This window comes from Heterodontus francisci, chromosome 16, assembly GCF_036365525.1.
Source record: "Heterodontus francisci isolate sHetFra1 chromosome 16, sHetFra1.hap1, whole genome shotgun sequence".
In the NCBI taxonomy this organism is placed as follows: Eukaryota; Metazoa; Chordata; class Chondrichthyes; order Heterodontiformes; family Heterodontidae; genus Heterodontus; species Heterodontus francisci.
The window spans coordinates 62880788-62903300 of NC_090386.1; the positions used below are offsets into that span (position 1 = coordinate 62880788).

General features: G+C 42.0%; 1 protein-coding gene across 5 annotated transcripts in view; it reads left to right on the forward strand.

The window, feature by feature from the left end:
- The window catches only part of stau1 (staufen double-stranded RNA binding protein 1), a 64169-nt gene that overhangs the window by 22367 nt on the left and 19289 nt on the right, over positions 1-22513 (forward strand). For 3 of the 5 annotated variants that reach the window (XM_068048265.1, XM_068048267.1, XM_068048269.1), the window contains 5 exons: positions 234-369; positions 9012-9183; positions 11446-11544; positions 17606-17818; positions 22335-22478. In XM_068048265.1, the coding sequence (XP_067904366.1) occupies positions 234-369; positions 9012-9183; positions 11446-11544; positions 17606-17818; positions 22335-22478 (764 nt within the window). The remainder of the gene's footprint in view (positions 1-233; positions 370-9011; positions 9184-11445; positions 11545-17605; positions 17819-22334; positions 22479-22513) is intronic. The other 2 variants (XM_068048266.1, XM_068048268.1) reach the window with 2 other exon arrangements.

Consider the following 22513-nt stretch of genomic DNA (forward strand, 5'->3'; position numbering starts at 1 on the left):
ACTCTGACAAAACTAAAGGTTAAAACCATCAGTAAGAGTGTCTCTTAAAGTATAAGGTCAAAAGTAAAGGTACTGAATTTCATTTTGTGGATTGCTTTCACAACTCTCACCTTTTACTAGTTGTTCACATAACCATACAACTCCTAAGCCAGTTATTGTACAAGTTAAAAAGTGTGTGCATAATGTTGAACTCAGATGGCATAAAATTAACCAAATTTTACTTGTATTTTTAGACAGTGTTACTCCAACAGTAGAGTTGAATGCCTTGTGTATGAAAATGGGAAAGAAACCGACCTACAGACCAATTGATCCTTATCCTGGGTTAAGGTCAAGCTACAATGTGCTGAGAAATAATACTTATCCTCAAAGGTATCTATTTTATCAATGGCTATATTTTGTTCTACTCTGCCTATCACAGGATTTTACCTATTCGCTGCCGATACAATATAGTGCACAAAGCTAAAGTACCATTTCACTTTTGAGTAGGATTGGGAGAAACATGCAACTCTAGATTTGTTTCAGGGTGTCCTTGGTCCAAGAGCTCTGGTGGAATATATGCAATATCTAGAGAGCTGTTCTGGTAGCCTGTGGGGGTTAAAAAAAATTTACACCCTGCAGGCTAAATATTCCAATGTTGAATTCCTAATCTGTGTTGTTCACGGTCAAGTGCAATTGGGCGTTACATTTGGATTTGGTTGGGGGTGGTGGAAATTAGCTTTGCTTTCTGCTTTTGATCACTCTTTACTGATCTTCGCTTTGAAGTGAGCATGTGTTTCTGAAAATCCCAACTCTATTGTCTGAGGACACCTTGCTCAAGCTTTGTAGTTATGCTAATATTTTCTAATAACCAATTGACCTAGTTGGTCCTTGGCTCAGGAAGATCTGGGTGAAGCATGCACTCAAAGAAAATTGCTTCAATAGTTGTGCATTAGGGAAAATTAAAGGAAATTTTCCCATGTCTTGCACCTATGTCCTCGGGACGTCCCAAAGCATTTCACAGCCAATGGCTTTTGAAATAGTCATTATTTTCATGTAAGCAGATGAAAAAGCCAGTTTGCATACAGCCTGGTTGCAAAGATAGCAATTATTTTTTGGTGTTGGTCAGGACATAGGAAAAGTTCCTTGCTCCTCTTTGTATAACACCATGAGATCTTTTATGCCCACCTGAACACTTAGGGCTCAGTTTAACATTTCATCCAAAAACTGACACCTTCGGAATGCAATATTCCCTCTACTGCTTTGCAGTGACAGCCTAGATAATGTACTCAAGATCAACCCAAACCAGCTAACTAAGGCAGCCGAAGAAAGCTAAAATTAATGAGGGCTCTCTCCCTGCTCACACCAACCTATCCTCATAACTGAAGTCGCTCGTCCTTGAAACCATACTCTTGAATCTTTTCTGCACCCTCTCCAATGCCTTCGCATCCTTCCTAAAGTGTGATGCTCCAGAACTGGACAAAATACTCCAGTTGAGTTATATCAGTTTTCATTTTCAATAAAGTCTCACCATAACTTCCTTGTTTTTAGACTGCTATTTATAAAACCCAGAATCCGGGATGCCTTATTAACCACACCTTCAAAGATTTGTGCATGTATACCCCCAGGTCCCTCTACTCTTGCACCTGGTTTAGAATTTACCCTTTTTTTTTTTTACATTGTTTCTCCTTCTTCCTACCAAAATGAAACATTTCACACTTCTCTGAATTAAATTTTATCTGCCACATGTCCACCCATTCCACCAGCTTATCTATGTCTTCTTGAAATCTATCACTATCCTCTTCGCAGTTCACTATACTGCCAAGTTTTCTTTTATCAGCAGATTTTGACATTATGCCCTGCACACCAAAGTTGTTTTTTTTAATATAGATCAAGTAAAGCAGTGATCATTAATTCCAACCCTTGGTGAACCCCACCATATACCTTCCTCCAGTCTGTAAAACAACCATTCACAACTACTGTTTTCTGTCACTCAGCCAATTTTGTATCCATGCTGCTACTGTCCCTTTTAATCCATGGGCTCTAACTGTGCGGACATGTTATACTATCACAGAGACGCGGTTGAGGAAGGGGCAGGACTGGGCAACTCAATATTCCAGGGTATAGAATCATCAGGCGAGACAGGGGAGGGGATAAAAAAGGAGATGGCATTGCACTGTTGATCAAGTAGTCAATTACTGCAGTAAGGAGGGATGATATCTTGGAAGGTTCCTCAAATGAGGCCATATGGGTAGAACTTCAAAACAAAAAGGAGGCAATCACTTGGCTGGGCGTGTGCTAAAAGCCTCCATACAGTCAGGGAGAGGTTGAGGAGCAAATATGTAGGCAAATCTCAGAGGTGTAAAAATAATAGGGTAATAATAGTAGGGGATTTCAACATCCCCAATATCAACTGGGATAGTCAGTGCAAAAGACTTAAAGGGGGTGGAATTCTTAAAATACATACAGGAGAGCTTTTTGAGCCAGTACGTAGAAAGTCCTACAAGAGAAGGGACGGTACTGGACCTAATCCTAGCTAATGAAGCTGGACAAGTGGTAGAAGTGTCAGTGGGGGAGCATTTCGGGGATAGTGACCATAACTCTCTAAGCTTTAAGGTAGTTATGGAAAAGGACAAAGCTGGACTGGAAATAAAGGTACTGAATTGGGGGAAGGCCGACTTCAATCTGATAAAACAGGATCTGGCCAAAGTGGACTGGGAGCAGCTACTTGTAGGAAAGTCTACATCAGATCAATGGGAGTCATTCTGTGGAAATAGTGAGCGTTCAGAGCCAACTGGTTCCTGTTAAGTTGAAGGATAGGACCAACAAGGCCAGGGACCCCTGGATGTCAAGGGATATAGAGGATTGGATAAGGGAAAAAAGGAGGCTTGTTGCAGATTCAGAGCGTTGAAAACAGCGGAGGCACTAGAGTATAGAAAGTGTAGGGGGGTACTTGAAAAAGTAATTAGGAGAGCGCAGAGGGGGGATGAGAAAACACTGGCAGGCAAGATAAAGGAAAATCCCAAGGCGTTTTTATAAGTATATTAGGGGCAACATGATAACCAGGGAAAGAGTAGGGCTCATTAGGGACCAATGTGGCAATCTGTGTGTGGAGCTGGAGGACGTAGGTGAGGTTTTAAATGATTACTTTTCCACTGTGTTCACTATGGAGAAAGATGATGTAGGTGTAGAGATCAGGGAGGAAGATTGTGATATACTTGAACATATTAGCATTGAAAGGGAGGAACTGTTTGCTGTTTTAGCGGGCTTAAAAGTGGATAAATCCTCAGGCCCAGATGAGATGTATGTGAGGCAAGGGAGGAGATAGCAGGGGTTCTGCCACACATTTTCAGATCCTCTCTGGCCACAAAAGAGGTACCAGAGGACTGGAGGACAGCGAATGTGGTACCATTATTCAAGAAGGAATAAACCAGGTAATTACAGGCCGGTGAGTCGAACATCAGTGGTAGGGAAATTATTGGAAAAAATTCTGAGGGACAGGATTAATCTCCACGTGGAGAGGCAGGGATTAATCAGGGGTAGTCAGCATGGCTTTGTTGGGGGGAGATCGTGTCTAACAAACTTGATTGAATTTTCGAGGTGGTGACTAAATGTGTAGATGAGGGTGAAGCAGTAGATGTAGTCTGCATGGACATCACTAAGGCTTTTGATAAGGTCCTGCATAGGAGATTGGTTAAGAAGGTAAGAGCCCATGGGATCCAGGGCAATTTGGCAAATTGGATCCAAAATTGGCTTAGTGGCAGGAGGCAGAGGGTGATGGTCGAGGGTTGTTTTTGCAAGTGGAAGCCTGTGAACAGTGGTGTACCGCGGGGATCGGTGCTGGGATCCTTGCTGTTTGTAGTGTACATTAATGATTTAGATGCGAATATAGGAGGTATGATCAGTAAGTTCGCTGATGACACGAAAATTAGTGTCGTAAATAATGAGGAAAGCCTTAGATTACAGGATGATATAGATGGGCAGAGCAGTGGCAAATGGAACTTTTTTTAAAATTCATTCATGGGATGATGGCATCGCTGGCCAGGCCAGCATTTATTGCCCATCCCTAATTGCTCTTGAGAAGGTGGTGGTAAGCTGCCTTCTTGAACCGCTGCAGTCCATGTGGGGTAGGTACACTCACAGTGCTGTTAGGAAGTGTGTTCCAGGAGTTTGACCCAGTGACAATGAAGGAACGGCGATATAGTTCCAAGTCCGGACAGTGTGTGACCTGGAGGGGAACTTGCAGGTGGTGGTGTTCCCATGCATTTGCTGCCCTTGTCCTTCCAGTTGGTGGAGGTCGCGGGTTTGGAAGGTGCTGTTGAAGGATCCTTGTTGCATTGCTGCAGTGCATCTTGTAGATGGTACACACTGCTGCCACTGTGCGTCGGTGGTGGAGGGAGTGAATGTTTGTTTGTGGATGGGGTGCCAATCAAGCGGGCTGCTTTGTCCCGGATGGTGTTGAGCTTCTTGAGTGTTGTTGGAGCTGCACCCATCCAGGCAAGTGGAGAATATTCCATCACACTCCTGACTTGTACCTTGTAGATGGTGGTCAGGCTTTGGGGAGTCAGGCGATGAATTACTCGCCGCTGGATTCCTAGCCTCTGACCTGCTCTTGTAGCCACAGTATTTGTATGGCTACTCCAGTTCAGTTTCTGGTCAATGGTAGTCCCTAGGATGTTGATAGTGGGGATTCAGCGATGGTAATGCCATTGAATATCAAGGGGAGATGGTTAGATTCTCTCTTGTTGGAGAAGGTCATTGCCCAGCACTTGTGTGGCTTGAATGTTACTTGCCACTTATCAGCCCATATTGTCCAAGTCTTGCTGCTTTCTACATGGACTGCTTCAGTATCTGAGGAGTTGCGAATGGTGCTGAACATTGTGTAATCATCGAGCATCCCCACTTCTGACCTTATGGTTGAAGGAAGGTCATTGATGAAGCAGCTGAAGATGGTTGGGTCTAGGACACAACCCTGAGGAACTCCTGCAGTGATGTCCTGGAGCTCAGATGATTGACCTCCAACAACCACAACCTTTGCGCTAAGTATGACTCCAACCAGCGGAGAGTTTTCCCCCTGATTCCCATTGACTTCAGTTTTGCTAGGGCTCCTTGATGCTATACTCTCAAATGCTGCCTTGATGTCAAGAGCAGTCACTCTCACTTCACCTCACCTCTTGAGTTCAGTTCTTTTGTCCATGTTTGAACCAAGGCTGTAATGAGGTCAGGAGCTGCGTGACCCTGGCGGAACCCAAACTGAACGTCACTGAACAGGTTATTGCTAAGCAAGTGCCGCTTGATGGCACTGTTGATGACACCTTCCATCACTTTGCTGATGTTTGAGAGCAGGCTGATGGGGTGGTAATTGGCTGGGTTGGACTTGTCCTGCTTTTTGTGTACGGGACCTACTTGGGCAATTTTCCACACTGCAGGGTAGATGCCAGTGTTATTGTACTGGAACAGCTTGGCTAGGGGCACGGCAAGTTCTAGAGCACAGGTCTTCAGTACTATTGCTGGAATATTGTCAGGGCCCATAGTCTTTGCAATATCCAGTGCCTTCAGTCGTTTGTTGACATCACGCGGAGTGAATCGAATTGGCTGAAGTCTGGCATCTGTGATGCTGGGGACTTTAGGAGGAGGCCAAGATGGATCATCAACTCGGCACTTCATGCTGAAGATTGTTGCAGATGCCTTATCTTTCGCACTGATGTGCTGGGCTCCCCCATTATTGAGGATGGGGATATTTGTGGAGCCACCTCCTCCCGTTAGTTGTTTAATTGTCCACAACCATTCACGGCTGGATGTGGCAGGACTGCAGAGCTTAGATCTGATGCATTGGTTATGAGAACGCTTAGCTCTGTCTATCGCATGCTGCTTATGCAATTTGGCAGATAGTCCTGTGTTGTAGCTTCACTAGGTAGTCACCTCATTTTGAGGTATTACAACAATCGACAATGGTTTAATGGCCATCATTAGACTAGCTTTTTAATTCCAGATTTATTAATTGAATTCAAATTCCACCACCTGCTGTGGTGGGATTTGAACCCATGTCCCCAGAGCAATACCCTGGGTCTCTGGGTTACTAGTCCAGTGACAATACCACTACGCCACCACCTCCCCTAATACTGAAGTGTGTGAGGTGATGCATTTTGGAAGGGCTAATAAGGCAAGGGAATATACAATGGATGGTAGGACCCTAGGAGGTACAGAGGGGACCTTGGTGTACTTGTCCATAGATCACTGAAGGCAGCAGCACAGGTAGATAAGGTGGTTAGGAAAGCCTATGGGATACTTGCCTTTATTAGCTGAGGCATAGACTATAAGAGGAGGGAAGTTATGATGGGGCTGTATAAAACTCTAGTTAGGCCACAGCTGGAGTACTGTGTACAGTTCTGGTCACCACACTGTAGGAAGGATGTGATTGCACTGGAGAGGGTGCAGAGAAAATTCACCAGGATGATGTCTGGGCTGGAGCATTTCGGGTGTGAAGAGAGATTGGAAAGGCTAGGGTTGTTTTCCTTGGAGCAGAGAAGGCTGAAAGGGGACCTGATTGAGGTATACAACATTATGAGGGTCATTGATAGGTTAGATAGGAAGAAACTTTTTCCCTTAGCGGAGGGGTCAATAACCAGGGAGCATAGATTTAAGCTAAGGGGCAAGAGGTTTAGAGGGGATTTGAGGAAAATGTTTTTACCCAGAGGGTGGTTGGAATCTGGAACGCACTGCCTGAAGGGGTGGTAGATGCAAGAATCCTCCCAACATTTAAGAAATATTTAGTTGACTTGAAACGTCATAGCATACAAGGCTACGGGCCAAGTGGTGGAAAATGGAATTAGAATAAGTAGGTGCTTGATGGCTGGCACGGTCAGGATGGGCCGAAGGGCCTGTTTCTGTGCTGTATAACTGACTGTATAACAAGCCTGATATGTGGCACCTTTTCAAATGCCTTTTGGAAGTCCATGTACACCACATCAACAGCATTACCTTCATCAAAAAACTGAAGCAAGTTTAACACAATTTGCCCTTAATTAATCTACATTTGTCCAAGTGAGTGTTGATTTTGTCCTGAATTTTCGTTATTAAAAGATTTACAAAGTATTTGGAGCACACAAACAGGCCATTTGGCCCAACAGGTTCATGCCAGTGTTTATGCCCCACGTGAGCCTTCTCCCACCCCTCTTCGCTAACCCCATCAACATACCCTTCTATTCCTTTCCCATACGCTTATCTAACTTACCCTTGAATGTATCTGTTATTCGCCTCAACTATTCTCTGATGGCAAGTTCCATATTCCATTCACACTCCGGGTAAAGAAGCTTCTCTCTTGAATTCTCTGTTGGATTTATTAGTGGCTACCTTTTATATTTGTGTCTCTGTTACGACCAGGTGAGAAAGAGGTCTAGCATTCCCTTTCAGCCTTCACCTGGTCTTACCGTAACAGGGTTTAATTTTAAACAGTGTTTTTAGCTCTTTCTTGGTGAATCCTTGTTCACTGTTTTCCAATTATAAGGCAAAGAAACTAGCACAAACAGACTTCCTTAGGTTTAAAGAAGAAAAGTTGAAATTTATTAAACTTAAACTCTAATTCGTTTAATGCCTATGGATACACGGTGAGCCCCACGCTAGCATGCATATGGGATAGATGCATGCAAATAGAGACAGAAAAGAGCAAAAGAAAAATAAAGTGGAAAGGTTTGAGGCAATATCTGAAGAGTTGTTTTTACGGTTCTTCAAGCTCACTGTAGAGTCCTTGATAGTAGCTAGATCTCGCTTTTCGTTGGGGCCCAGTATTATTCTTGTTCGCTGTAGGAGACTTTTCTCTCTTGGGGTTCATGTGGATTCAGAGGCTTGTGAGAAAGAGATGGGAGCAGACAGGAAAAAGATCTTCTCAGTCCAGGAGCAAACAGACACTGCCTTCAAACTCTCTGGTCAGTTCAAAAGAAAACTGTGGTACAGCCAGATAGTCATGTGGCCAGCTGGTTTAATCAGTCCTCGCCCTTGTGGATTGGATCCTCCTTAACAGGCCCTGGAATGCGCTTCATCACCTTTGATATGTGTTAGTATGTAAATGTTCTTTTTCAGCCATGGCAGATCTGTTTAGCAAGTCATTTCCTCGCTCCAACAACAGTTTAAAAATCAATGTTCATGACAGAATTAATGTGCCTCATTCTTGGCAGGTGGGGGCCTGGCATGACAGTCCCCTAGTTCTGGTCTGTATCTGGAAACATTTTGACCTTTTATCAAGTCATTCCTCAGTCTTTTCTAGAGAAAAAAGCCCCAGCCTGTTCAGTCTTTCCTGATGGGTACAACTTCTCCGTTCTGGTATGATTCTAAATCTTATTTTGCACTTTCTCTACATCCCTTATGATATGGAAACGAGAGCTGTTCAGTGCTCCAAATGTGGTCTGACTAAGTTATACAAGTTAACATAATTTCTAGAAGGAAAGAATAGAAAAGTTAATACCAGTGAATTGTTTGCTTTTTGTAAAGCTCTATTAGCCTGTGTCACTACTTTTATAACCTGCAAAAATGCGCACCTTCATAACTGATATGAATGTATGATGAAAACATTTCAACCTTTTTTTAGTCTTTCGTGGGATGTGGGCATCGCTGACAGGCCAGCATTTGTTGCCCATCCCTAATTGCCCTTGAACTGAGTGGCTTGATAGGCATTTCAAAGGGCATGTAAGAGTCAACCACATTGCTGTGGGTCTGGAGTTACATGTAGGCTAGACCAAGTAAGGAAGGCAGGTTTCCTTCCCTAAAGGACTAAAGTGAACCAGATGGGTTTTTACGACAATGAATTATACTTTTACGGCACCATAAGACTAGCTTTCAACTCCAGAATTTTTTTATTAATTAACTGAATTTATTAATTCAATTTAAATGCCACCAGCTGCCATGTGGGATTTGAACCCATGGCTACAGGGTCTGGGCCACTGGATTAGTAGTTCCGTGACATTACCACTAGGCCATAGTCTCCTGATTGTTCTTGGGAATTGAAATTTTGTAAATAGTGTTTTTGTTTTCTCCTCGAGGTACTTTTACCCTTTCCCTCCTGTTGGACCAGTCACTTACCAAGTTGAACTTGTAATTGGAAACCAGCAGTTCCAGGGAAAAGGAAGATCAAGGCAGGCTGCTAAGCATGACGCAGCCGCTAAAGCACTCAAAGCCTTGCAAAATGAAACCCTGCCATCCAAGTTACCAACTGTGAGTATTTTCTTTTTTAAATGCATTCTAGCTTGGTTTTAAAAATCAAGTCAAATGGACTATATTGTTGGAGAATGTAATGCTTTTTTACACTTCTAGCTGCCAGTATCATATATAGCTGCAGTATAGGTTTGAGCCAGACAGCCTGTTTATACTAAGCTGGAATTCTAAATTTCCTGCCCAGGGAGATCACTCACCCACCACCACCACCGCCTCTTCCTCCTGGTTAAAACTTGAAATGTTTAGAGTGTGTTGATGGCAGGATCTGTACTCTAAGCATTTCAATTAAGTCCAGCTAGGTTTGTTTAAAAAGTTGCTAAGGGGCCTAGCTACACGAAGGTCAGATTTTAAATGGAACAATGGGATCCAGGTGTGTTGGCTATGTTAGCTATCTTGTATTAGTGACAGCTCTAGTGGATAGGAGCATAAAGAAAACAGAATCCTTGTTCTCTCAGGTGGGATGAAATAGAACAAGGAGGTTATGTTGAACTTTAAAATCTTAGACTGCAGTTGGAGTATAGTGTACAGTTTTGGGTACTCCATTATAGGAAGACTATAAAAGCAATGGAAAAAGTGTACATTAAATTTGCTAGAATGTTGCCAGGATTAGCAGTTAAACTGACCTGATGGACTTAATATTATGATCTGGTAGATGGTGATAAATGTGTGCCCTTTCAGACAATGGAAGTTTATCTATGATAACCACTAAAAGAATTGCAGGACTCAAAGGAGTGGTTAGAAAAACTTGAGCTCAGTGGGATTGCCCTCACTTGTTTCTACTCTTATATATTTGCTTGTACCCAGAGCACCTTCTGTAATGACTTCTCTTGCAGCCCTGCACTTTTACCTCTGAAGTCCTTAAAGGATTGGTCCCCTTATCTGAAGACATGAGTCAGCTTCAACATGTACGTTGACAATACCCAGCTCTATCTCTCCACTGCCTTTTAGGACCCTTAAACTGCCGCTTTGGTGTCCGACTGTTTGTCTGATATTTGGTTGGGATGAGGCACAGTTTCACCTAAATATTGCAACGACTGAAACCATTGTCTTCCTACCACAGTGGCGCAGTGGTTAGCACTGCAGCCTCACAGCTGCAGGGACCCGGGTTCGATTCTGGGTACTGCCTGTGTGGAGTTTGCAAGTTCTACCTGTGTCTGCGTGGGTTTTCTCCGGGTGCTCCGGTTTCCTCCCACAAGCCAAAAGACTTGCAGGTTGGTAGGTAAGTTGGCCATTATAAATTGTCACTAGTATAGGTAGGTGGTAGGGAAATATAGGGACAGGTGGGGATGTTTGGTAGGAATATGGGATTAGTGTAGGATTAGTATAAATGGGTGGTTGACGGTCGGCACAGACTCGGTGGGCCGAAGGGCCTGTTTCAGTGCTGTATCTCTAATCTAATCTAAAACAAGCTCTGTACGCTCATTGTCAATCCATCCCCTCTCCAGCTGTTGTCTTAGGCTGAACCAAGCTGTTAGCAATCTCTACATCCTATTTGATCCCAAGCTGAGCTTCCAACCCCATATTTTATTACAAAGACTGCCTACTTCCACTCTGTCCACCCCTGACTTGCCTTATCTGTCACTGAAACCCTCATCCGTGCTCTTGTCGCCTCTTGACTTGACATTCCAATGCTGGCCTTTCATTCCGCACTGTAAGCTTTTTTGGCTTATCCAAAACTCTGCTGCCCATAATCTGTCTTGTGCCAGGTTCACTTGTTATACCTATTGTTGACATCAATTGGCTACCAGTCCCCAACACCTCCAATTTAACATTTTCATCCTTGTGTTTGAATCCTTCATGGCGTTTACTGTCCTATCTGTAACCTTCTCGAGTCCTGCAACCTCTCTTTCTTTCCCCCACCCCCTTCCCGCAACCTCCTCTTTTCTGAAGAACAAGCAGCAGAGTGTGATTAGAGTAGGTGGCTTGTAGAAAAACACCACAGATTTGTTGAGATAAACAGACTATTCCTGAGCGGTAGCATTTCACAATCAGCTAAAGTAGTTTAAACCCCCAAAAGTTATTTTCAAGGTACTATTTTCAAAACCTGAATATCCTTTACAATTGACCTTGTAGTTTTAAAGAAAGGCTCCATATAAATGCAAATCTTTCATGATTTCAGGATGTCCCAAAGCACTTCAGTCAATGAGCTACTTTTGAAGCATAGTTGCTGTTATAATGTAGGAAAATATGAAAATAATGCTGAAATTTTAATACTTAAATTGTGGAATTTTACACTGTTAACTACTGTAAGTTTCCTTGCAGGTTAATGGAAGAGAACCAGATGATGATGATCTCAATAAATCTGAAATAAGCCAAGTTTTTGAGATTGCACTGAAAAGAAATATGCCTGTGAACTTCGAAGTAAGATTTTCATAAAGTGAATCCTGACAACGCAGAGCGTGCACAGAGCGATCGCGGACGTCATCCGTGCGTGCAAACATTTGCCAGCTTGTCAGTATACATAGGCGTGCTGACGTCACCACGCAATGATGTTCTCACTCCTCGTTAGCCACAATTGCCGGCTCCATTTCCCCCGAACAGTACCCTGCTCCCTCCTGCCATCCCCGCTTCAATCGCCACTTTCAGTTTCCCGCTCCATCCTTTCTCGCAGCTGCCTTCCCTCAGCCACTTGCTCCCGCTTCGCCACTCCTCCACCTCCTGCCCTCACCCCAGCCACTCCACAGGCCTCACTGCTTCCCCCTTTGGCCGATTGCCAAAGCGGCAAGGTGGGGAGCAAGTGGCCAAGAAGAGGGAAGCAGCGAGGCCTGGAGTGAGTGGCCGAGGGGGGAGAAGTGGTGAGCAGACAGGAGCGGGGAAGAGAAGCGCGATGGCAGGAGGGAGCGGGGTACTGTTGTCACTGTGCGGATTTGGGTTTAAAGCTGTTTGCTTTTCGTGACAAATTGAGCAGCGCCATCTTTATTAATGGCAGCTGCCTGAGATGTTGCGGACAGTGACATTTCAGAACTGTGCCACCTAGTGGTTGCGTTGTCAGCAAATGCAGCCTTTCATAAAATGTCTGATCAATTTTCATATGATGAAACTATTTGATTATTGGCAAAACCCAACAGTATTAAACCATCCCCATGTTGATGTTGAAATGAGCAGTTTTTGTCCTTGCAGTGTGTTTTTTGAGGTGCCGTAGACAAAGTTGTAGTGACAAGATTTTGAATGGTAGCTGAGGAAACAATACAAATGCTTCGTGGTTAGACCAAGCATTTTAATGCTGGGTCAGTTCAAAAATTTGCATTTCAACTGCCTCTAGAATTTTTCTCCCACAACTTCTGTCAAAGTGCCACAGTGAGGCTATATTGCATATCTCACAAAATGCCAAATTACTTGCCTTCCTGGTCAAGCATAGAAATTAAAGCAAAGAACAGGGTGCCAGAAACACAGTTTCTTGCAAGCTGAGTGTCTGATATTCCTGCTGGCCCTGCATTGGTAGGGTCTTTCCCTGCTATTGATCGTGATACAAATATTGAAGAAAATATAACTTTGATGTTTATATTCAGCTTCTACTGAATTGTGTTTGCTTTGTGATGAGGCTGTTTGTACTCTGCAGTTTTGCCAATTTGCATGAGTAGATTTCATAACGCCAGTGGCAAAGGTGAAACAGCTATGCATATGCAATTTAAAAGTAATTTAATTTAACGACTGTGTGCCACCTCTGTCAGGAAGCGTGCTATGCTCTTGCTGCCTGTGTGCCGCTTGCTTTCTTTGTCTCTTGGACTCTCCACTACCACTTAAGCCTTTTTGAAGTTTATAGAACATAACCTAAAGTTGAGTGTGTTCTGGGATGTAAAGAAAAATATCCTGTCAATAGATCTAACTAAACCATTTGATGCATCTTGGAAAGTTTAAGTGCATTTCAGATTCCACAATCCAAATTCAGCTTGCAGAGTCACCACTTTGGGCATTAGATTTATCCATTGAATTATCTTTTTATCATTTATTATGTATTAAATCTGGTACATGGGCTGCATGTTTGTTGAAATCTCATAAGTACCTGCAGCATCTGTTACTGCTGAAGTTGCCACTCTGACAGGCATTTTCATTGATAGTGGTGTCACACTGTGTGAGCATATAGCAATGAGGTTGCATAATCTGGCCACTGCACCCCATCAATGCTTTTGATATTTTTTTTCTTAATTAAAATGTTTACTATCCAAAATATGGGTTTAAGCAAACTTTTTAAAATTACACGTTCCACAAAAGGTGTTCTAAATTTTATCCATTTAAATTGCCTTTAAATGCCTTTAAGTTTTTACTTTGAAGGCTTCAACCTTGCTGATATACCTGATCTTGGCCTTTGACATTTTTGTCATGTGCATGTTCAAATACATAATTTACCAGGATGCATTGGAACTCCAGTCAGCTCTTGTGACGGGATATTTTCTTAGCCTTCAAGCACTTTTTGCCTGCAAGCTTTCCTTCAAATTTTGGAAAAACAAGAGAAATTTTAAAAGCTTTAGTGAAGTATAATTTATCTTGAGTGAACATTTTTCACAACCCACCTGTCTGCAAGGGAGTGTTCTGATGACATGCCTCGCTTTTATTTTGCCTCTATAAAAAGTATATTCAACTGAAGGGAAGAATAAGGAGTACCAGTTGAGAGTGCATGTGTTCTTTTCACAAAAAAAAATCTCCACCTGACAATTAGACAAAAGGCAATGTTGTTTATACCAGCAAAACAATTTGAGACCAAAACAGCATGATTGGCTGTTTTCTGCGCTCTTTTCAACTATATTTCTTTTAATGATTTTTGAAAGCTGACAGTCCTCTTTGAGAACTAGTTGGGGGAAGAGAGAAGGGAAACTGAGGGTGCCAGTCAATTGACACACGTTCTTGGCATTGAGAGAGTGGGGTCAAGTAGATGGAAGTTGAAGGATGCAGGTCTCGAGAGCAAGGGGAAAGGAGAGGTTGAGTTGAGTCATCAAAGTAGTAATGGAAGTGAGTGGGTGGTCAGAAGGAGAATGGATGTAAGATGTGATGAGTAAGAGGGAGATGGGATTAGAGTACGAAGGACCACAACTTTTCTGCAAAGCCCACCCCAAATGCAGCCTGCTGCTATTTGTTCCTTTTTCCATATTGTACCATACTACCCACTAGGTCCTATCCTAACGAAGACCAGGCAGAGGGAGAGAAGCTGGGGTAGGGGCAGGGAGAAGAGAGAGAACACAGCAGAAAAGCAAAGCCCAACCGAAATATTTTAAATTACAGGGAAGAGAATAACTATCTGCTGCAACTTACTGTTTGTAATGCCAAACATTAAGCGATACATGGTTGAAATAATTTCAGATAGCAGTTTGAGCAATTTGTACAATCTGGCCACTAGGCGCTCATAATCATGAGTTGATGTACGCCGTAGAATAGCAGCTGTAGTGTGTCATAGTGAGACATCTTTTGCATATCTAGTAAAGCCTCATTTACAGGAGTAGTGGGTATTCCATGTGTAGAGGAATTTTCAATGAATTGTGTGCCCTATGTACTGTTTTTAATATGTATGTTGTTGATTCTCGTGACATTCTGTGTGGGGTGTTGAGATCAAGAGCAATGTTTGGATCAAACAGAATTTTAAAAATGGAAGCATAATTGTACTGAGGAGGCAGATGGGAGCAGGACTGAGGAAGAGAGAAAGGGGACCTGAGGGGAAGAGAGATGGGGAGAGGAAAGGGGGAATATGGGGTGCAGACAATTATCGGGGACCAGAATGGATGGGAGGACGGAGGTGATTCGTTTTCCTCTAGTTGAGGGGCATTTTCTATGCGATGAAATGCAAGGTCATTTTTATTCACTCTGGGTTTTGGAAGAGGGGGCTTGCTGCCATTCTGTAACTGGACAGTTTGTGGTTCTGGGGCCATTCTGTTGGTCCACACCTTAAAACTTTGCATCTTTGTCTCATTGGCAGCTGCACTGATTTTGATCACTTTACTTTGTTACAACCAAAGTGAGAGAAATGCACTTTAATTCCATCCCATTATTCCACAGGTCACAGTATATCAATAAAGTTTCCCTCCTACCGAAGAATAGTCAAATTTGACCTAAGAGCAACACTTTGAATGACGGAGACTCTCTGTCTGGTCCCGTGATCAGCTCAGGAAGGCTTTTGCTTTCACTTTGGACTTTTTTAAAACCAGTGAGTTGGACAAAGAGCAGTCATTTGAAACTTAGACCTAACTAACTCTATTTGTCCCCCGGAATAAAGCACACAAACCAGGTTTCTTTAAACAATAACATTATTAGTTCTTTTCTAATAAATAGTTAATCATTTAAAAAAAACAAGCTGGTGAACCAGGAAAAAACGGATTTTGGTTTGCAGCTGTTTCTTAGGAATAGAAAGAATAATAAAAATAAATCCGTTTATTACATTCTGGTAGGATGTTTTTGGTACGGGTGAGGTGTCCCTGAGTTGAACAGTCAGGTGCCACTCAATCTCTCCAGGCGAGGTTAATGAACCAACTTTGGGTAGGTGTTCAAGGCAATTGGACTACAGCAGGCTGTGCATAGGTCCTTCAGCAGGGGTGCAGCAACCAGTCTGCTCAGGACTCTTAGCTTCTACTGCTGTGTTGCTGCTTTCTGCAGGTTCCAGCGTTTCCCAAAACACAGGAGGCAACAGGAACCACACTGGATGCAAGAATTCTTCAGAGACAGGAGGCAATAGGAAATTGCCACCTTTCAAAGGCAGGATTTCTTTTCAAGAGATGCAAGTCTCCTTTACAGAGAGAGGTCTTTTTTTCTGTCGTCTCCAGGCAGGTCAGTTCTAAGTTTCAAATGCCTGCTCTTTGTCCAACTCACTGGTTTTTAAAAGTCCCAAGTGAAAGCAAAAGCCTTCCTGAGCCGATCACGTGACCGGACAGAGTCTCCACTGTCATTCAAAGTGTTGCTCTTAGGAGGTCAGACCTTTTGCTGGCTTCCTTGAAACAGCTTGCTTTTCCCATTCTTATATACAAAGTCAACATCCAAAAATTCCAGCTCTTTGAGGGTATCTAAGTCCATTGAAAATCCTTTTTCCAGTTTTTTAAAGCACACAGAAGTCTAAGATTTTAGTTTTTAAAAAAAAAAACCTCTTGTAACAGCTTTTTTTTGTCTTCAAAGATGCCATTAATTCAAAGAATGAATTCATTGCTGTCAGAATATTAATATTTTCACAGTTCTTAATTTTTACTCAAGTTGCCTGATTTAATTAGTACTCTTTCAGTACTTTAATCTTTTTTCCTGAAAAGCTCTGACAGCAGTATATTGGATCTGTCGTGACATGCTGATACTGTCATCTTGTGTGCATTGCCCTCAATGCTACAGTCACGCACTGTTTTTAATTAATGTGTAAGATCTGATCTCAACAGAAATATTCTAACTTGGCTTCAATATTCACAGTTTTTTCTTGTCTTTTTCTTTTCTACACTTCTATCTCAACCCCTAAATCCATTAGATTGGCAGAGTTTTGGTTGCACAGGATTCTGTACCTCATGAGCTACAGAGACAGTTTCTGTATTGTGCATCATTCATCATTGTCGCAACTAAGAAACATTGTGTGAATATCAGTAATTTGCAGATTAGCACAGGTTGAACAAATACTTTTGATCAGGGAAGCTCCGAAAAATGCTTTCCAAAGCTGATTAGAATAACACCAAGGAAGAATAATATTTCTGCTGAGTGCATAATCTCAACTGTGGTCCAAAAAATAGACAGGAAGTAAACTGGACAAGTAAAGAAAGACCACAGTGAGAATAGCTGCAGTGATGCTGAATGACGGAGTTGTGAGTTTTTACAAGGTAACTTTCAAAATGGATTGTGTGGGCAATCCTGTGCTGCGGCTGTTTTTTTAAAAAAAACATAATGGCTATCTTGAACAATATTGATAGATATGGGAGCAGCTTGTCTACTACCCTGTTGTCATTTGGATGTTGAGGAGTGAGGAACTAAATTTTTGTTCTCATTTCATTTTGTTCAGCAGTTGCAGGCCAAATAGGATGGGCAAATGAATTACTCCCTGATTCCTCATGAGTAGCACAGCAACCCTGGCAATAGACAGAATTGCTGGTGCAAATCTGTAGGCTGTCAGTTGACTGTGCTGGAGCTTCCCCCCCCCCCCCCCCCCATTGGTATGCAAATTACTGCCATTCTCAAATAGTTCTTAAAGACTGCACAGTTGGGTACTAGTTGCCAAAAAGAGGAATGATGCCTAACAGAGGGACCTTACTTTAATGTCACAGTGCTCCTTGGAAGTAAACCTTTCTAAATGAGATAGGGAAGGGAGAAATTTCAAGCAGGTTGCTGCTGAAAAAGTTTTGAAACTAATAAGCCACCCTTGGGTTATGTGTAAAGCAAGTAAATTAGACATTATACATGGGCATTCTCAGCAGCCACAGTATTTTGCTATTACATTAATTACCTGTCTTAAGTTTTTTTCCTTTTGGCTTCACAGGTAATAAAAGAAAGTGGCCCTCCTCACATGAAAAGTTTTGTTACTAAAGTAATGGTTGGAGAATTTTCAGCTGAAGGAGAAGGGAAGAGTAAGAAAATTTCCAAGAAAGCTGCTGCAATAGCTGTTCTGGAGGAACTGAAGAAACTTCCACAGCTTCCCACTGTGGAAAAAGTGAAACCACGCATAAAGAAGAAAACTAAATCAATAGTGAAGGTGTGTAGATATTTTATCTACGAAAAGGAACATTATTTGGAAAAAATAACCTGGTGCTAAATGGAAGATCACTTAGTAACTATTACTGAAGCAGAAGCGCAGGTTTTCTGCTTTACTCGTTCAAGATTCCAGCTCCATTCGTTTGGTGGCTCTTTCCCCTAAGTGAGAAATGTTTTTGTGCTATGCTGCAGTGCATCAACTTGTATTACAGGCTGAGATTTAAGTGCAACACTTGGGGAGGGGGGTGGGGGGGTGCCACATTGTTGGAGGGCAAGCCTTTGGAAAGGATAAATCAAAGTCTCATCTATCTATTCAAGTGGATGATGAAAATATATTGCTATTGGAACAGTCATTTCAATGTGTATCACCAGAAGTATCCTTAATCATTCACCTTTTTGCTGCTTGAGATGTTGCCAGCCCAAAATGGCTGTCAGGTTTGCTGACATACCAGTCACTACATTCCACTAAATAGAATATATGCACCAGAGTTTTGGATGAGTTCAAATTTATGGAGAATGGAAGATGAGAGGTTGGCCAGGAGAGTATTGGAGTAATGAAGTCTAGAGGTAATAAAGGTATGGATGAGGATTTCCGAAGCATTGGATTTGAGGTAATAGGTGGCGATATGTAGGCAGTCTTGGTAATGGGGTGGATATCTGGGTCATGTAAGATGCCACAGTTCTGAATAGTCTAATACAGCTGGAGACGGATGGGGTCAATGGCTGCAGAATGGAGTTTGTGATGGGGACCAGAAATGATGCTTTGGTCTTCCCAGTATTTAATTGGAGGAAATCTTTGCTCATCCAGCACTGGAGTCTGACGAGCTGGAAGCAGTGGAGGGATCAAGAGCTGATGGTGAGGTAGAGCTGAGTGTCGTCAATGTACATGTGGAACCAGACATGTTTTTACATGATGTCGCTTAGGGGCAGGATGTAGATGAGAAATGAGGGGGCCAAGTCTAGGTCCTTTTGGGCGTGATGGGGAGAGACTCCAGAGGTAAGAGTGTGGGAGCAGAAGAGAAGCCATTGCAACTGATTGCCTGGCTGCAATTAGTTAAGAATGGAACCAGCTGAGAGCAGTCCCACCTATCTGGATGATTGAGGAGAGATGTCGGAGGATAGTGCGGTGACCTGTCTGTCAAAGACTGCAGACGAGTCAAAGGATGAGGGATAGTTTACCGCGGTACATAGGATGTCATTTGTGATTTTGATGCTGTTTAGTTGCTGTGGCAGTGGTGGAAGCCTGATTGGAGGGGTTCAGACATGGACTAACAAAGATGGGGAAGCAAATGATTTTGTAGACACGTACAAGATACATTTTTTTTGTCTCAGGCCTGCTTGGGGACGTGATGTGAAAGGACAGCACTGACTGACAGATCTGTGGGATTTTTTTGTCCCCAGGCAACATGCAAAGCTTTTGACTGCACATTGGACATCCTTGTATTTATGGAGCTGTTTGCACTTTTTTTGTTGGTAAAGTGTCTTGGACATAAGTGTTTTCCTTAAGAGTGAGTTAGCTGATTCTTCCAGTAGGTATATGATTGAAGCCTAAAGTGTTCTCTGGATATCTAGTCTGAAAACTACCCGCATTATACAAACACTATTCGGATAAGAGTGACATTTATATAGTTGATCTGACTTTCTACATATTCACTTTAAAGCTATAACTTCTTACATTTGACATTGAAGACTTAGTCCAAATTCCAAGGTTAGCATATTTTTATGGTTTTTCACAGTTTGAAATTATTTTCATAATTTCAGCAATTTTTCTGTGGGAAAACTAAACCATTGAAAATTGGGCACTATGCATGCGGTGATTACGATTCATAAAAGAGATGCCAGAACACCTAACAAATGTTCCTAGCTAATCTCTAAATTTACAAATTTTAAATTAGGTAAGCTATTGGGGTCAATGAAGTTTTTACCCTGCACTACGTTCTCCTGCTGCACCCCCCCACCCCCATCCCCCTTGGCCACCATCACCACCACCAAACAAGGGCACATGGGATTCAAGCAAGATGAATAAATTACCTTTTTATATTGTATCGTACTGAACATTTTTCTCTTCCCTTCTGCCAATCCCAACCTACTGCTCCAAAAACAGCTCAATGGCGATTGCTAGTAATTGGACAACATCACAAAACTATGGGAAGGAGGAATTTAATGTCATAACTGCGTCCATTAACTAGATATGTTCTAGTTGTAGTGCATGGGCAGTGCCCGTGTACTGGGAAAAAACTGGATATCACAAGAGATCGTGCTATGTATTTTATGGATTAGAAATCTGAGAACCCATTTCTTTTTAATGCACAGGAAACATCTGAGCAATCTTGTGTTTTGATAAGCAAGTAATGCTTTTTTAAAGTGCTTCAGTGGTGTTAATAAAAGTTTTGTCTTGCTGGGCCAGGACTGACAATTTATCAACATGCTAATGTAAAATGTCTGCCTCTGAGCCATGGAGATGAGGAAATATTTTTAGCACTGATTTTGAGGTGCTGATCTGGCTGACCACAAGCAGTGGTAAGAACACTGTGCCCTGCATTAAGGAAAGGAATATTGGCCAGATTTCTTGCGTCTGACTGCTATTTATTGGTCCCTCATGAAACTACAAATATCTATATAATATGAGGAGAAAATAGAGCTGACCTTTGACTTTATTCAGTTGGAAATCCTGCTCGCACTTGCTATCAAGATCGTTGTGTGGATTCTGGGCACTTGGGTAAGGTACTGTGGGTCATAACATAACCCTGAGGGTGATTTTAAAAGCTTCAGGAATTAAGAAAAAAAAACTATAATCTGTTTTCTATGCATGGTCAGTCATCAAGGTAATGTAACCTAAAACTTTTTTTAATTTAAGTATCTGGTATATTTCATGCTCCTTCCACAGACTATTGTACCCCAATTATCTATTCTCATAATTATGCAAAGCTTTTCCCTAAAGATTTGAGCAAATTTGTGTTTGAACCACCACATTCTAGCCTGGCCATTGTTTTGTCAAAGATGTTTCTGTCATATCAGTAGTCCATGAGTCCATGAACAGCCTTGTTCTGTGTAATACTTGTGTTCTGTTTATCCTCATCTCCACAATTTTCCATCATGTTGCTAATTATATAGTTATCCCTGTTTTAAAAGAAATGATCACAGTTATTTCCTTTGGAATGCGTGTGGGGGTCGGTTAGTTCAGTTGGCTAGACGGCTAGCATGAAATGCAGAAAGACGCCAATGGCGCAGGTTCAATCTCCATGCTGGCTGTGATAGTTTATGGAGGTCTGCCTCCTCGCCTTGCCCCACGCTTGAGGAGTGTTGACCAACTGTGTCTCTCTAACGGGGAGCGATGCCTATGGTCATTTGGGACTATGGCTAGAGCGTGTGTGTGTGTATGAAGAAATTTCTAATTTTCTCTTACTCGAAGCTTATTGAGTTTGGACTTGTATACTAGTTCTTTTCACATCCATGTTAAATAGCCTGCTTTTGTCTAATATCTTCACCTCTCAAATGCCTAGGTAATAACTTCTGTCTCCTCTCAAATTAAAATTATAGTTCTAAATCTGTCTTCAGAACTTAATCCAGTCCGGAACACTTTCTACACTTTTTTTTTTCTCATTGAGGGCATTTCATTTTCTCCCCCAATGACTAATGCCGATCCCTTCTCTACTTCAGCACTCTTGGTATCAATTGCATGTATGCCAGGTGCAGCAATATATTTTACCCTGCATGTAGTTTTCTTTTCCCATACTAACTGTCCTCATAGTTTTCAAAAAAAAGTACACAAATCAGTCATTTGTGAACTGAACTCTGATCCACTAATATCTGGCTTGGAATTTCTTAGTTAGCCATCAAAATAGATATTACTGAGTTGGGTTTATTCAGCTTCAGTAACGCCCTAACCTGCTGTTGCATCAAATTTTATCCTCGTGTCCTCTTCATGAATATCTTGGTTACAATTAACAGAATCTGACTTGGCATCTTCTGAGTTTTAGACGTTGGCGCATGCTTTATTCTTGCCTAGCAAATGGCCAGTCTTAGACCAGTACAATTATTATTAAATTGATTTGAATTTATTAGTTGAGAACAAAGGAGACATTCTTGGGAACTCTTGATTATTCCTTTTAGATATTTGGAGGACAGCACAGCATCTGTTGTGCATGATGAACTCTCAATTCAGGCGGAGCTAATAGGGGAGATTTCCCTTTTTCTGTAGGGACAGAAATTCTGGGCCATTTACTCCAAACCACACTTTCTAGCATCTGATAGTAAAGCGGTAATTGGAGTGTTGGGAACAGGCCCATTGGCCTTGTGGGGGGAAATGTAAAAAAAAAAAATCAAGGGAAATCTGCAAGATTCAGCATTGTAAACTTTTTAATTTAACATTGGGTCATTTCTGTGCCTGGAATCAAAACAGAATCTGGCTTTTCGAATTTGGCTGCAAAATTAAACCAACTTTACTTATCTTCTTGCCCATTGATTTAATTTGAATAGTGCTGAAATGCTGAGCTTGCATCTTTTTTATTTTTAAGCTACAGACAAGTCCAGAGTATGGGCAAGGAATGAATCCAATCAGCCGTCTAGCTCAAATTCAGCAAGCAAAAAAAGAAAAGGAGCCTGAATATACATTAATGGTAGAAAGAGGCCTTCCTCGCCTCAGAGAGTTTGTTATGCGGGTGAGAACTGTTACATAATTTATTTATTATCTACA